At 37.9% G+C, this 17,311-nt stretch overlaps 1 protein-coding gene across 5 annotated transcripts in view; it reads left to right on the top strand.

Moving 5' to 3' along the window:
- Positions 1-17,311, top strand: part of FRY (FRY microtubule binding protein) — a 401,426-nt gene that overhangs the window by 96,327 nt on the left and 287,788 nt on the right. For 3 of the 5 annotated variants that reach the window (XM_046664264.1, XM_046664265.1, XM_046664263.1), the window contains exon 2: positions 4,975-5,130. The exons of the other annotated variants lie outside the window; for them this stretch is intronic. In XM_046664264.1, the coding sequence (XP_046520220.1) occupies positions 4,975-5,130 (156 nt within the window). The remainder of the gene's footprint in view (positions 1-4,974; positions 5,131-17,311) is intronic. 5 annotated transcript variants of the gene reach the window in all.

Below are 17,311 nucleotides of genomic sequence, written 5' to 3'. Positions count from 1 at the left end.
ACCTCCCCTCTCATGACAGGATTTTAGCCAAAGAATTTCACAAAGTAACTACCCACCTCACAGCTGGGTTCAGGTTCTCATCCCCATCCCAGTAAATGAGTAACCCAGGACAAGTCACTTGATCTCTCAGAACCTGTTTCTTCATCTGTGAAATGGGAATGAAAACACCAGTTTCAAGGGTGTGTTAAACTCAAATGAGATGATGCATGACTATGAAATGATGTGGGACTGGAATTGACTGTGGCCTCTTGTTCTTTGGTGCTATTAAAAGTTTTGTTTTCATAATTAGGACTTTTTCTTCTAATGGGTGGGTAGTGGGTATAATTATAATACTTTTGCAAATCTTCATGGTTTGAAAGTTATCCAGAGTTGTTAATCGGACCCTCTGCTAATGTAAATTCTGTATAATGAGACACCACTGAAAGACCCATTAATTTTAATTTTCTCATAAAAAGAGGATGACCTGGAAGCTCTTCGTAATATAAATATCCATGTGTTTTCTCAACATGAATCATTAAACTTGAGAGTATTGTCGTGGAAAGCCTCTGAAAATTGTTCGGTGTTAGAAACATCAATGTCTGTGTCTTATAAACTTACTGTAGCCTTGCTGTGTTTGATATTTTTGCCTAATTTTGTCTGTTTAAGGCCTTGCTTTTGGAAATTTGGCCCTTAAGCTTTTCTTTGAACTAAAACTTCGAATAGGAAGGTAATTGGTTTGCACTTGTGGTTTTTAGAAATAGCTTATTTATAAGGTTATAAATGAATTCACTACTTGAAATTAGTCTTTTTAAATATTAGGAGTGTTTAGGCTTTTGAAAGTCAACATTTAACATTTTGATTTAAAATATTTATGGCATTTCTTGCTCAAAAATACTGATGCAACAGAAACTGAGGTAGCCTGTTTACTTAAATAATTGAATTTATTGGACAAGTTTAGTCAAGGGGATGAAATTTTTGTTCTTGTTTTGCTTTGTTTTCATTTCTAAAAAGAAATAAAAAGAAACTTTTAATGAGGACATTAGTGATAACCCTGTTACTTTTAAGGAAAACAAAAATGCTGAAACTAGAATACTTATTTGTATAATTTATAAGTAAGGGGAGATATGTTTGGCCTTTATGCAGGGACCAATGGTGAGCCCAGGTTAAGCAGAAGGTTTAGATTTATGGCTTGACTTCAGGCTTTTCTCTTTGTCATAAAAAAAATAAAAATACAGGCTTCTGAATTCAAGACCTACTGTATAGGTATATTGAGAAGTGGCTTAAACACTCCTGTTTCAAAAGCAGTTCATTTCCATTTGTTGAGCTATAGCAGATGTATAACTTTAGAGGTTTGAGAGCTCCTACACAGCTTTTCTTCCCATTCTTAAATAATGCTTTAAATATGTATTCACATCCAGATTATGAAAAGATTATATATTTTTCCATTCACATAATTTGATATTTACTCAATATACTTTAGTGGTGATTTTTAATTGTTTGATAAATAATGTACTTTAAACAAATATTTTTGGGGGAAATGACCATCCAGTTACTCAATTACGCAAGAAATGACCATACCCCAACGTTCTTTTGGGAATGTTTGCCTTCAAAATTTAGGTAGAATACTTCCAGCTTTTCTTTAAAATATAGAAAAATACACATCTGGGAGTAGGGGCTTACAAAATGAGATTAAATGGGTAGTCATTTTTAGATGACATGCATATAAAAATTCTCATTACAAAATTGTCAGCGTATTTTTCAATCACAGTCTTAAAACCCTTCCACCCTGAGTGGGGTATGAGTTATTTTTTTGTGTGCTGAACAACTGATTGTCAGATGTACCTTTGAACATCCTGGGAGTTCAGAGCACAGAGAGGGAGGAACCACAAAGATGGTGTGTGCTTTTGTCACTGAACCAGATTTACCGATGGTGCTCCCTCAGCTATCAAATAGCCCACTGCTCTCCCGCCCTGATACTTAAGAAAGACTAACATTATCTTAATGGATAATCAGTACTGGATGACGCTGTAGAGTAACTATGGGCAAGAAAGATACAATTTAAAGAAACATTTCTTAGTTTTAAGTGTTGAAATAGGTGCCCAAGTGTAAATGGAAGATATACATAAGAAAGACTATTCAACAAAAATCTAAACTATCTTGCAGCTGTCTATTAGGTACAAAACACTGTGAAAGGACTGGTTGATAGTTAAGACATTGATACACAGTAATTTGTTCTCATATCTAATTTTCTAGTAGGAGAGCAGAGTGCGTTAATTTGGGCATTCAAGCTTCTCTGGCAACCAATATTTAAGTCTCCCTGTTGTGTCAGCTAAAGGCAGTACTGACACCATGTCATCTGGCACAGAAGCCCTAATTGGCAATGAAGCATCTCCCTACCGGAAAGTCCCAGGGGGCCTTAATTGTCCTCCTCATCAGGGTTTCTTTGCTGGCGGGTTATTACTTTTTGTAATTCGTACCTCTTTTCTGCACCCTTTAAAAAACAGCTAGGTGGGAAAGGGTTATAAGTAGAATGTCCCTCCCCAAGGCCCAGCTCATGAGGGGTTTTCAGTCTTTTGAGATTTTTGAACTGCTGTATAACTAAGGGAATATTAGCTTATAACTTAGGGCATTAGTTTTCAATCAACTGCACAAATGTGAATTATTGGAGGACAGTTTTCAGAATCCACAGGCACGGGCCCTGGAGATTTGATTTAGTAAGTCTTGGCTGGGAGCAGGCTTCTAACTACATTGTGAAATTTTCTAACAGCATTGTGAAAATTTCCCCCAAATGGAATATTTATCTCATCCCCTAGTCGAGCACAACTGACTTAAAGGAAGTGGAAAAGATCCTCAAAGATCAAAGTTATTCTTAAACTATTCCATGTTTCATATGCAGGAAGCAGCGAGCAGCTATTCATGGCAGGCCCCCATCCCTGCCCCTTGTTGTCCAGACCCCTCCCCTGAACACACCCAGCCACCCCCACCCTCAAAGGTCAATGTGTTCTTGGGCAGGAGGAGAACCTGTCTTTTCTCTCCTAATGGCACCTGGATTTGAGTTCCATTAAATATAGACTTCCTTCTGGTTCCCGTTTATAATCTCTCAAGGTAGAAAGGCAGAATGCAGAGGCCTAGACTACCCATCTCCAGGTCTTTTTTCTAACCCCTGATCACAACCATAGGATGAAACCCTAGGACTCTCCCTGACACCTCTTGACCAACTTTTTAAAGGGTAACAATATGCTAAGGACTGAATGTTTGTGTCCCCCAAAAGTTCATATGTTGAAGCCACAATCTCCAATTGGTTGGTATTTGGAGATGGGTGCTTTGGCAGGCAATTAGGTCATGAGAGTGGAGCCCTCATTAATAGGATTAGTGCCCTTATAAGAAGAGACTCAAGAGAGTTGATCTCTCTTTCTCTCTGACATGTAAGGACACAGCAAGAAGGTGGTCATCTACAAACCAGAAGAGGGCCCTCACCAAACATCGACTCAGCTAGCCCCTTGATCTTAGATTTCCCAGCTTCCAGAACTGTGAGAAATAAGTGTTTACTGTCTAAGCTACTGAGTCTATGACAATTTACTGTAGCAGCCTAAACTGCCTAAGCCACAATGCTTGTTAGAAGCAGTCAACTGGATGAATGAGAAACATTTTAAGTCCTTAAAAATAAAAGCTCTCAAACAATACAAGTAATATTGTAAAATATAGAAACGTCCAATGAATAAAAGTTGATGAATATCATACATGATACTTAGTGCTGCACAGAAATTTCATTATTCAGAAATAGGATAAACCGTAACTACTTATTTTCTTTTGTTATTGAATCACATCCATCCGAAATAAATAGCAGTTGAGCAACTTCTCAAAAGAAATATTGCCAAATTTAATTACTTTTAATAAAGTTGCCACAAACCACTACAGAATTATTTAAATTGAAAGAAATGCAGTTTTGGAAAATCGTAAACATCCCAAAGTTATAGCCTTACACTTTGTCTTAATTTCTGCTAAATTAGAAAGGGCTTTGTGGTTTCAGATAGACCCATGCTGTTCAGTCCTTCTGCAACAAAAAGTAGGTGACTAAAATCTGCGTGCTGAACCATGCTTAACTAATATTTATAATGATAGAAGCCATTTTATTGGCAATAAATCAGCTTCTGATTTCCACACCGGACACTCCCACATGCACAAACATGGATGCGCAGGGAGAAAGGAAGTGGTCCAGAATGCTATCCCTCACAGACAAGCTAGAACGGAAATGCAAAATCTGCATCAATTGGGTGCTCGTAGGGGTGAGGAAGGACAGAGAAAATCGTCCATCAGGAATTTGTCTAACATGCTCAGCAGAAGGAATTTAAAGAAAAAACAAGTAAAAAGAAAATAATGTAACACTCACATCCACAGTCACCTCCCACAGCAGGGAATATGTGAGGCGGTTTTTATTTTATTTTGAAAATTTTACTGCTATGGACAAGGCAGATGACTTGCAGCTATGGAACTGGGTTTCGTGCTTGGCTGTGGGAAGTCCGGAAGCTCCCTAAATGCCACCTAGATGGTTAAGAGGGAAGGCAGGAGCAGCGTAATCATTGTTTATTTGATAAGTAATGGTTCCCTCTTTAAAAGGTTCTTTAAAGTTTCCAAGCATTGAAAATAATGATGAGTTAACGCAAGAATGAATAAGGTGAGATGGAAGAGTAGAGGGTTTCTGTTTCATCCTCTCCCCCAAACAGCTACAACGGGTTATTTATCTCTACCCAACCAATGCCTCTGGGGGATTTATTGGGGGGGGGGGGGGGGTGGAGAAGAGAAAGGAGTCAATTGGCTTCTCTTTGCTGTCTTATATTAGAGTGGTATATTTTTGGTCTTGCTGTTCTTTTAATCAACGATAGGACATCATAGAAAACTTAAGGCATTTCCTTAAAAGTTTAATTCTTAATTCCCTACTAATTATTAATCTTACAGCTATGCCTTCATGTCCCGGCGATTTGCTGTTTTTTTCAGAGCTCAAACTGCAAAAAGTGCTTGGTGGTTGTGCTGTTGAAGAACCTAGACAAGAAAATAAGTCACTTGGGAGTGAGCACCATGGAGAATCAGAATCATTGAATTGTGGATCTGAGAGAATTCTTAGAGAGCTTCTCATTCAATGCACTCATTCAGGTGATGAAATACAGACCTATGCAGTCATCTTACATTGAGGGTCTCCCGCTTCCCAGTCTAATCCCCACGAGGTCATCACAGAAACCTAGTTTAAGAACCTCTGGGGTCATTTTTGTGTACAAAGAAAGTGAGGATAAAATGACACCCACAGCTTTCCTTTCCACAGGGTCCCAGAAGCAAGCAGTCCTTGCACCAACGTGTGTTTATTCCACCTCTACGTGCCCACCATTCTGTACCGGCACTGTGGGAGGGTGGGGGTGGGTACAGGTGAGGTTGGAAGATTTAAAAAGGACATGTCAGTCACAGTTGGGGAGACACTCAACTTGGGGGTGAGCCTAGCCTAGTGCACAGCATCAAGATCTCAGCGGGTTTTATTTTTCATTCTGTCCTTAAGAGAGAAAAAATCAGTTTGTTTGACAAAAGCAATCAAGTGAGAGAGAGGGAATTTCAGTTTAAGGTAACTTTAGTTCAAGGGAGCACACAGGGAACGTGATTCTCCTCCGAGATCTGATCCAGGGGAAACCTGGACCCTGTAGAAACAGTTTCTTTTGGGGGAAAAGGCCTAGGGCTATGTTCCTTTTGAGAGGTGAATGTCTGCTAAGTTTTCATTGACCTCACAGACTGAGATTTGTTGTTATTCCCATGTCACAGTGAGGAAACTGAGGCACGTGGAAAATAATCTGTTAAATGTTAAGTGAGCAAATTTGAGACAGGATAAGATTTCACAACTTCTCAATTTCAAGCTCTCTCTCCTTCACCAAATATTCTCTGAAGCTTATTCCATCCTCATATTCAGAAAGTTATAACCCAAAGCAGCTTTACAACATATATTTTAGTAATTGAACAAAAAAGTGTATCTTTTTTTTCCAACACAGATTATAGCCAAATCCCTATTTAAAAACCAGTTAATAAATCTCTTGATTAAAGGGGCAATGAAGGTAGACAGTAAACCTGGCCTAAATAGGCATATAGAACAGCTATGTGCCTGCATCTATCTTTGAAAAGTGAATATTTTGCTCATTTTGGGAAGTGTATTAATTTTTAAGGTTGTCAGGGCTCAATTTAGCTGCTGAAAAGTAGGTCACTCTGTTGTTTTGTGTGATCCTCAGCTTAAAAAGTTGTCTAACAGAACATTCCATACTTCAAAAGGTATATGTAATAAATAATCATTGTTTTGGGAAAAGGAATCTAGAAGAGCTCAAAGCAAATTTTTTTTAAAAGCCAATTTCTTCTAAGCACAAGATTTGAAAATACAGAATGGTTTTTTGTTTTGTTTTAAAGTAATAGAAGGAAATGAAGATCATATAACCTCATATAACCCAAATATCAGCGGGGAGCACCTTGCTATTAAAATTTCAATAAAGATTGACCCAGTTTCCATGCCAACACCTGTAGAAAGTCCCAGGCCAAACCCCAAGGTTTCTATCACTTTTCAGGGACACGTGTTCTTGTGCTTAAGTTTATGCTTCTGCTGATGTTTTCTTTGTTTGTTCTTTTTTGCCATTTATGGATTTTCTCATTGTCATCTTATGCTGTCTCTACTCTGTACTGTGTGGATTCAGAAGTGAAGTTCAACTAACTTCCTTGATTTCCACAAACAAAAACTCAACCATAAAAGCCTCTTTATGTATAGCAAACTCTACTGGATGTCTGGAGAGACCAGGAGAATCTAGGATTTAGATAGTCAATGAGCACAAACAATTTTGACTTAATATTAGATGTCCCTGTACTTTAAAAGCCTTAACAGCCACCCTACCATTTGGGATTCCTCAACACTTACTCTACCAGTATTCTTCAGCCTCTGGCCATCTTGGTGACTCCTTTCTCCTTTTCTTCTCCCCTCTATCGTTTCGAATTCCTTTCAACCAGAATGTCGTCAGAATTTAATTTTCTTCTCCCTCTATTGTATAGAGCAATTCTGAGCTTTCAAGCTCCTACTCCCAATCTCTCCTTCAGGCCTATCATTGCATATCCAAAACCAGTCAAGTTGCTCATCAAAATCAAAGGGCCATCTGAGACTACTTCCTCTAAGCCCATGGTCATGATAAGGGTACATGAGAACCATCTGCAAATCTTATAAAAATTAAATTTAGATGCTGGTTCATCAAGTTTTAGATTGGCCTAGGAATATCTGCTTTTAATAATCGTTCTTGATTCTGATGGAGGGCTCTTCAGCTTATTCTTTGAGAAACTCTGTAGTCTAACAAAATTCATCCTCTACAGGAGACAGTTGGAGTATAGATAGCAGGGTTTTTTTTCTCTCCTTTACGTGTAGAAACATGTGTTCTAAACAAAGCCCTGGAATGACCCCACTATGACTGGAGTTAAACGTGTCCCCATCAGCATATTGCTCAGACCATCTTATAGTGTAAGCCAAAATCACTCTTGTTAGAAGCTCCGTCAGTTAAAACTTTGGTAGACTCATTAGTAGGGGATAAGACTCATATTTCCTGTCTTAAGAGGATTTCTCTTGTCAGAAACATGTTTGTATTCACCTGAACGGGCTCAGTGATCCATGTAGCGAAGTCACATAGAGGACAAAGCTTGTTCTCAGACAACCCAGGGAACTTTGCTTACCATCTTCCAGTGGTGTACAACAGAAGACGGTCTTAAAGAATCAGGAAGTAAGTCCATCTTGGGCTAGCAGACTTCCAACTTATTTTATGTTTTTAATACCCAGAGTAGTTTGTGATAAGTTCACATTAATTTGGGCAGCATTATTCAATGAGGGGAGCTTTGTTTTCAACTCAGTTTACAGTATAACTGTATTGCTTTTGAAAGATAATTTAATAAAAATCAGAAACTTATCAGAGTGTCGTTATAAAGTGTATAAATTATCCATACTATGAATTAATAAATTCTCTTATATAATACATTTTAAATAATTTGTTTGACAAAAATATGTTGCACTTTTCAGGAAGATATCAACTCTGTTGTGTAAAGAAATATATCTGTACCATTCTTCCTATTAAGTTTACTGTCTTTTGTCATTTTTCTGTCATCTTTCTACCTTAATTCTTAGCTCTTCTAATAGAAGAGCTAAGTTTTCTATTTTGTCTCCCTGAAACATTATCCAATGATCTCCGCCCAAAGTGAGTGCTCAGGAGAATGCTTATGCCCCAGCCAGAGCTGTGTTCTGCTCTCCCCTCTTCCATTAGCAGCCTGTGAATCTAGCTAAGTAATTCAGCTACCCCGTATACCCTAAAGTATCCTCTGTAAAGTAGGATAAAAATGGTAGCTGATACCAAGAATCTCTGCTTTTTAAAGATCCCCTCTGGAGTCTAGAACTGCATCCCCAACGTAGTCCTTTCATCCACTGACAGATCTTCTTCTATTAAACATTGAGGTATTCTATAACACCCTGCATTTTCTTTTTGATAGTGCCTCTCTCGCGTTTAAGCCCCTTTCTTTCAGAATCAAGCCTACACTCTTGAATATGGCATTGAAGACCCACGAACCCTCCCATTCTGGCCCCATACTCAGATGGAAGGCTTCGTTCCTGCCTCTGGCCATTCTACATGCTGCTCCAGCCACACCGAACCACTGCCTGCTCTCTGGCCCTGCGGTCCTTTCATTGATGTGGGTCTTCGCACAGGTTCCTCATCTGCCCACCTTGCTTTTCTCTGACTGTCCTATTCTATTTAAAAGCTGAGTCCAAGTGTCACCTTATCTCTCAAACTGTCCCTTATACTCCCACCCCCAGATAATTTAGTTGTACCTCACCTTTGGTTCCATAGGTCTTTGCACATCATGCTATTATGGTATTTAATTCTGTGTATATCTGTTGTTATCACCACGCTCCTTGCCCAGGCTTCAAGCCTTTTTTTTTTTTTTTTAAAGATTGGCCCCTGAGCTAACAACTGTTGCCAATCTTCTTTTTTTTTTCTCCTGCTCTTTCTCCCCAAATCCCCCCAATTCATAGTTGTATATTTTAGTTGTGAGTCCTTCTAGTTGTGGCATGTGGGACTCTGCCTCAGCATGGCCTGACAAGTGGTGCCATGTCTGCACCCAGGATCCAGACCAGCAAAATCCTGGGCCGCCGAAGCGGAGCGCAGGAACTTAATCACTCGGTCATGGGGCCAGCCCCTTATCTTCTTTTTTTTTTCTTTTCTGTCCAAGCCTTTTGAAGGCAGACACTATGTATCCCATGAATGAATGAATAAATGAATGAATGAGTGAATGCTTTGCTTGACTGTCTGTCTTAACTGCCTGATCTGTCTTACCCATCAGTAACATACACAAAGCTAAATTATTTCCTAAGAAGTGATAGTCTTAGTATTAGTTTCCCGCAAAAGTAGTTTTCTCTCCTCTCTCCAAATCCCTTATCACCTAGACTCCTGTTATTTTGCTCTTGTCTTAATATATCCCAGTTTGACAGGATTTTTTGCTTATATTACTAGCTACTTTAAATCCTTTGCAGATTTAAGTAAGTGATAAGTATAATACAGTATCCTCTGAGCATCATCTGAGCTAAATAAAATCTTTTTCCATCTAAGGCAACATCATTTTTCCACTTCCCTTTCACCACTTACTGTATCCTGTAAAGCTGATGTCAGCTCTTCCCATGTCCATCAAGTTGCATAATGTTTTTGAATCAGTGTTCTTTATTAATGTATTTTGTTTCTACATACATGATTGGCTCCAATTATTTAACAATTTCTTTCTGGCTAATACAGATTTACAAAATCAGAACTTTCTAATGCAGTTTACTCTGGCTGGTGTCCTTATGTATTCTGCAATAACAGGGAATATAATTGTGTTTTGTGCAACAATGTAGAAGAGTTAAGTAGAAAGAATGAAAAGAGACTCAACAAAAAGAGATAACCGTAAACTTGTCAGAGAATAAAAGTGAATTTCCTAAAATTGTTAATATGTTGAGAAATATATGCCACTTTTGCATTACATCATCAGGTATAGTCTTATTCCCAAGAAAGCTCATTGAAATGATGGTTCTTTGATGTGTGGAATGGATTGTTTACCTGAAGAAGCAACATAACAAATATCTCAGGAGTAACCAGCTTTACAACTAAAAGCAAACTCCTCGGGGCAAGGACTTCATATGTTTGGCACAATTACGTTTATTGTACATCAGTGCTGTATAAATATTTAATAACAGTTCCTCCCACACCTATTCCTGGTGAGTCTAGCCTTCCTGATTTGTCATGTCCATAATCATCTATGTATTTCCACATTAGTCATTTGAGGTGTGGTGCCACTATTAGGCTGGTTTCTCTGGGTTGGTGCCATCTTCTCTAGGCTTGGGGTATGCTCTGGGTAACTGGAATATAGATAATTAGCTATGACTATCAAACAGCACTCTACTTTTTTCTTTCTTTTAAAAATCTCTTCATTTTGAGAGAGAGATGACTTACAGAGTGAGCTATATTTTCTCCTCAAGGTAAAGGTGAAGTAATCACTTTTATTGAAGTTACACTAAGACCTGGGCATTATCATCCAGGCTCTGTGACTGACAGGGTGACTTGGGGTAGCTCACTTTTCCTCCCTGGGGGTCAGTTTGCTCATCTGAAGAAGATCCTCCTGGGCTAATCGCAAATGGTGTTTCTGGCCCCAAAGTTCTAGTGTACTGCCTGTTTCCAGATGTAGTATTTGTGCTTCTTTACTCAGAAGAAATAAATTGGTTCATTTTTAAGTCTTTCTAGTGAGTGTGAAAAAGGTGCTGCTACTTAAATATCTGCTGTCTGATTTTTTTCTTTAAGAGGAATTTACCCAATATTCATTATATAGAAGAAGAGAGTCATTGTGTCAACAGATTGGAATTCCAAAGTGCATACATAGAGAATAACGTGGCTATTTAATTATGTGAATTTTAAGAGGAGAGCAAAGTTTAAAGTGATCAGGAAGAACAAAATCTATTGGCTCTGGGGACACATACTAGTTGTGTGAACTCTATCTCTTGGTTTCTTTATCAGTAAAATGGGAATCTTATCTTTCTGTTTACCGGAGTAGAAGAAATGAGGTAAGGACTTAAAGGTCCACTGCAGTTATAGGAGTTTCAGTTGGGAATTTGCTTGTATGAAGATACTGCAGCAGTTCAGTGCTTCAAGTTTTCTGACAGTGGCGGTGCCTTCATAATCCACTCACACCTTCTCTCCCAGCCACTCTCATGACTTTTGCCACAATTTCTGGATGTTTGGCCACATTAGGAGCTGCCATCTTTGCTCATGCAAAATGATTGTTGTTGTTGTTGCAGCAACACTAATCAGCCCAGAGAAGGATTTAATCTGCTGTTTGTTTCCATCAACAGCTTCTTGCAAAGGCCCAAGTTTGTCTGCCCAAAGTGAAGTAGTTAAGTCCCCATAAAAATGCTGTGCAAATCCTTTTAGTTTTACTCACCTTGTCTTCCTCTCCTATCTGGGAATTCCCAGTCTGCGGAAGTTCTGTTTGCACACGCTGAGGTTTCCAAGGGTAACTCAGGTAAAAACTGGAAAAGTTCTTTGAAAGCCCAGGCCAGCATGAGCATCATTTCTACCTGTAGTCACTTTCACTGTCATGAAGTTAAACAATAGTTGAGGGAAGTGAACCCCAGTTAGGTTTTTCTGCAGGAATACAGAGAGCTTGGTTCCACTAATCTTCACAGTTAGATAACCTTCAATACCTAACAATAACTAGTGTCCTTCCCATTACAATGATTTATGCCTATATCACTCTCATCTTTAAATTGTTAATATTATATATGAATGCATTGATATACCCAGAGGCATATAAGCCATTGACACTGTTTTAAGTGCAATATGTCTTATTTATCCCTCTGAACGCCTTTAAAAATGTATACTTTTTCCAAGGAGTCCCCAAATACTAATTTTGACCTTTATATCATTGACTAGGATCACCTTGCCTAATTCAGTCTTCATTTCTATATTAGTAAATCTGGTAATCTTTATTGTTATGATCATTTTTCCACATTGATCCTCCCCCCTGGCTGTGATTCATAGGAGACTCACACACCAGATCATTCATTCATTCATTCATTCTGCACACACTTTTTGAGTACCTACTACACGCCAGACACTGGACTAGAACTTGCTTGTAAGTATTAAAGTCCGCTGATACTATTTCTCCCTTCAACTCTGTCAACGATTGTTTCCCATTTTTAGGAGCTCCGATGTTTGGTGCATATGTAAATGTCATATCTTCTTGGTGAATTGACCTTTTTTATCATTATATAATGCCCTTCTTTGTCTCTTGTAATAGTTTTTGATTTAAAGTTTGTTTTGTCTGATGTTAGTATACCAATCCGGCTCTCTTTGGTTACTATTTGGATGGAATATCTTTTTCCATCCTTTCATTTTCAACCTACTTGTTGATGTCCTTAGATCTAAAGTAAGTGTCTTGTAGAAAGCATATAGTTAGATCCTATTTTTTTAAATTCGTTATGTCAATATACATCTTTTCATTGGGGAGTTTAATCCATTTACATATAAAGCAATTACTGATAGGGAAGGACTTGCTATTGTGATTTTGTTAATTGTTTCTCTATAAGTCTTATAGCTTTTTGTCCCTTGTTTCCTTCCTTGGTGTTTTCCTTTGTATTTAGTTGGTTTTTTGTAGTGACATGTTTTGATGTCCCTCTCATATCCTTTGGTGTATTTTTATTTCTTTTTGAGGAAGATCAGCCCTGAGCTAACGTCTGCCGCCAATCCTCCTCTATTTGCTGAGGAAGACTGGCCCTGAGCTAACATCCGTGCCCATCTTCCTCTACTTTATATGTGGGACACCTGCCACAGCATGGCTTGCCAAGCAATGCCATGTCCCCACCCGGGATCCGAACCAAATGAAGCGGAATGTGCAAACAACCGCTGCGCCACTGGGCCAGCCCTGTATATATTTTATAGATGTTTTCTTTGTGGTTACCATGAGGATTACATAAAGCATCCTAAAGTTGTAACAATCAATTTAAACTGATAACAGCTTAACTTCAATTGTGTACAAAAACTCTACTCATTTACGTCTCTGCCCAACCCCCCAGTTTACATTGTTGATGTCACAAATTGCATCTTGTATACTGTATACCCATTAACATAGATTTATAATTATAGGCACACCTCAGAGATATTGCGGATTTGGTTCCAGACCACCACAATAAAGCAAATATCGCAATAAAGCAAGTCACACAAATTTTTTGGTTTCACAGCGCATATAAAAGTTATGTTTACACTATACTCCCTATTAAGTGTGCAATAGCATTTTGTCTAAAAAACAATGTATGTAATTAAAAAATACTTTATTGCTAAAAAATTCTAACCATCATCTGAGCCTTCAGTGAGTTGTAAGCTTTTTGCTGGTGGGGAGTCTTGTAAAACACACAGTATCTGAGAAGCAAAGTAAAGCAAAGCACAATAAAACAAGCATGTCTGTATTTTTTATGCTTTTGCCTTTTGAATCTTATAAAAGATTGAATGGTGGAGTTACAAACCAAAATTACAGTAATTCAAGTTTTTATATTTGTCCATATCCTTACCAGAGGACTTATATATTCATATGGTTTTAAGTTACTGTCTAGCATCCCTTTGTTTCAACTTTAAGAACTCTCTTTAGCATTTCTCGTAGGGCAGGTCTAGTCTTGATTCCCTCAGCTTACAAAAGCTGGAAATGTCTTAATTTCTCTCTCAATTTTAAAGAACAGTTTTGCTGTCAATACTCTTCTTGATTGACAGTTTTTTCTTTCAGTACTTTAAATATATTATCTCACTGGCTTCTAGCCTGCAAGATTTCTGCTGAGAAATCCACTGATAATCTTATTGAAGATCCCTTGTATATGACAAGTTACTTTTTTCTTGCTGTTTTCAAGATTCTCTCTTTGTCTTTGACTTTCTACAGTTTAATTATAATATGTCTCAGTATGAGTCTCTTTGGGTTTACCCTACTTAGAGTTTGTTAAGTTTTTTATGTGTATATCCATGTCTTTCCTCAAGTTTGGAACATTTTCACCACTTTTTTCTTCAAATAAATTCTCTGCCCCATTCTCTCTCTCTTCTCCTTCTGGGACTCCCATAATGCATATATTGATCTGTTTGATGGTATCTTATAAGTCTTATAGGTTCCCTTCACTTTTCTTTATTCTTTTTTCTTTTTTTCCTCAGATTCAATAATTTCAAATGACCTATCTTCAGATTTTCTGATTCTTTTTTCCATCTGTTTGAATCTGTTGTTGAACCCCTCCAGTGCATTTTTCGATTCAGTTATTGTTTTTCTCAGCTCCATAATTTCTGTTTGGTTCTTTTTTCATAATTTTGATCTCTTTGTTGATAGTCTCATTTTGTTCATGCATTGCTTTCCTGAATTCATTTAGTTGTCTGTCTGTGTTCTCCTTTATCTCATTGACATACTTAAGTAAATTGTTTTAAAGTCTTTGTTAAATAAGTTCAAGGCCTGTGTTTCATTAGTGTTGGTTTCTGGAGCTTTATTTTGTTCCTTTGAATTGGCCACGTTTACCTCTTTGTATGCTTGTGATCTTTTGTTGAAAACTGAGCATTTGAAAAGACCATCTAGTCTTTGTGAACTGGCTTTATACATAGGAAGATCTTTACTAATCAGCCTGGCATGAAGGCTCAAAGTCCTCTCAAATTTTTTCTGGGGATATGTCTTCCCTGGACCTATGCATATGCTTTTTTTTCTTTAATCCTCTTGTATACACAGCTGCTTTTAAATCTCTTGATTTTTCTGAGTCTCATCCCTGCTCATTCTCGGGACCTTAGATGTTCTATTGTGTTCCTCTGCCTGTAATCTCTTGCCTCCAGATGCCCATGAGTCTGCACTCCCCTGAAGCTCTCATAGGCTGCTGCACCAACCACTGCTTTCAGCAGCCGCCTACCTGATATCCAAAATATGCCACCATGCCCATCAACGCTCTGAGTCAGGTCAGACAGAAACCAGTCCCTCAGACAAGCCAGAATGTTGCAAGCAAGTTCTACTCTTTCCTTCTACCCTGAGGGAGGGACCAGGAATTGAGTGACATCCTCCTGACCAGATTGTGCTGCACTGGGGAGTGGGTGGAGTAAGGGCAAGCAAAAATCCCACAAAATGTCCTGTTGTTTTGAGTGTGGCTTTTTCTTGGTTAGGCATTCACTTGGTTAATGCAGTTTCTTAACAACTTCCCACAAAACTACTTTGGTCCATATGTTGTTGTTCATTTGGTATTTCAATGGCAGAACAAGGGCCTGGTGATTCCTAGTTCATCATCTTGCTGACGTCACCCTTTCTCATCAGTAACTCATCATCCAGGGAGGAAGAAAGACATACAACAAGAATGACCTAAGCAGCTTTGTGTTTTAGAAAAAAATAACTCAAGATCTCAGATCCTTGTACAAAAGAAAATAAACTTCATATCCAGGTAAACCTTTAGAAACCTGTGTATTGGACTAGGTGAGAAATGGTAAGGGCCTGAATGAGGACAGAGGCATATGTTCAAAAAATATTTAGGAGATACAATTTTAAGGCTCAATAGCCTTTTGGGAACGTGTGCCAGGGATGTGAAGATGGAGAAGATACAGAATCAAGAAATAGACAAGTAGATTCCAATAACTCTTGTTTTAGGCGAGTTTCTTAGCCATTCTGAACTTCATTTCCTCATCTATGAAATAGGACCGCTGTGAAGGTTAAAAGAGATAACACATGTAAGTGCCTAGTGCATAGTAGGCAACTAATAAGACTTAGTTTCTTTTTTTCCCATCCCCTTACCTCTAATCAGCATTACTAGATTATGCAGCTTAGTGGATGATGATACTACCAACTGAAATATAGACTAGGAAAGGTACAAGCCAATCTTTTAAATCTCTGGGTCTGTTGGGTTTTTCTTTTAACTCCTGCTCTTCAGTAATAATACACATTAGACAGGGTCTATATAAGGAATTGTTTGCATTTATGTTTATCTTTCTCAAACAAGCTGTCCTAAGTGTCCTAAAATTATTTTCTGATTCCCAGAATATTCCCCTAAAATTAGGCAAGGAGGAAGGTCACTTTTAGCATACTGATTGGTTCTACGTTATTCAGTAAATTTGGAACAAAGTGATAAAAATAATTTCTGTCTCCTGGCTCTTGAGCCAATGCTTTGTTATCAGCTCTGAGGGTTTTTAAAAATTCTGTGAGAATCTTCTCCAAGTGGCTCTAATTTGACAGATTTACAGTTAGGTAAATATATGTGTGCATTCATGATGACAGTTTAATGTTATGTTTAGAGATTATGAAAGGAAAATAGAAAAAGGAATTTCAACTAGCCCTTTTTTCCCCTTAAGGCACTGACCTCTTTATAAAATTATGTTTCTATAGGCCCAGATTCAAATTTCTATCAATACTGGAGAATGTAGGTTTTCATGCAATGACTATTTCATGTGGACTATGTATCTAGCTTAACAAATCATAATGCAGTAGCTTGTAAAGGATGACAATAATTTTAAAACCTATTCTTGAGATATTTTAGAATAATCAGGATAATACGTTTAACCCTTGATAAATAAAACTATAGTTATGATCCATGCATCAAATTTTAGAAGATGAAAACTATATACTCAGATATTCCATGATGATAGAAAAATCTATTGGCTTGTAAAATAGGAAAGCTGAGAAGCTGGGATGATCCAGGCTTCTAGCTGGGGAGTGATGTAAGCAGTTAGTGCAACTGTTTCCCACCTCCCCACACCACCAAGAAATGGAATTTTACAGACTCCTGCATTTGATTAATCATATTGTATGTTTTGAATTATTTTCAAGAAAAACAAAAGCTATAAAAATATCAAGTAGCAGCATCTAATTCTTTTCTCCTCATCCTGTTGCTGTGGTACATTTCCTGTTATTTCTTATCTAGTGAAGTAGCCAAATATGTCAGCAAAATGTCACCTCCCATAGAGAAAGTAACAACCACATTTTTTTGGTACTGAAAATGATGAAACACTGATGGAATTTTTGTTATAATTTATTCTTATGCACATAGAGATATTTTTGTTTAGCAGCGTCCTGATGGCTGGAAAGACACAATTGTCCAGTGGGTAATGTCTGTATCTAATTTGACATGTGATATTGTGTTATTAGAGTTTGATTCAAGCAGATCATAGGGCTGCATTTCTCAGAGATGACACATGGATATGCACAGACACAGATAATAGTTTGGCCTCATGAAGCCTTATCTCTGGAAAGGCCTGGCTCAGATGATAAGGTTGCCTCATGA

The sequence above is a fragment of the Equus quagga genome, chromosome 6 (assembly GCF_021613505.1).
Source record: "Equus quagga isolate Etosha38 chromosome 6, UCLA_HA_Equagga_1.0, whole genome shotgun sequence".
Classification (NCBI taxonomy): domain Eukaryota; kingdom Metazoa; phylum Chordata; class Mammalia; order Perissodactyla; family Equidae; genus Equus; species Equus quagga.
This window is presented reverse-complemented; position numbering and strand designations above follow the sequence as displayed.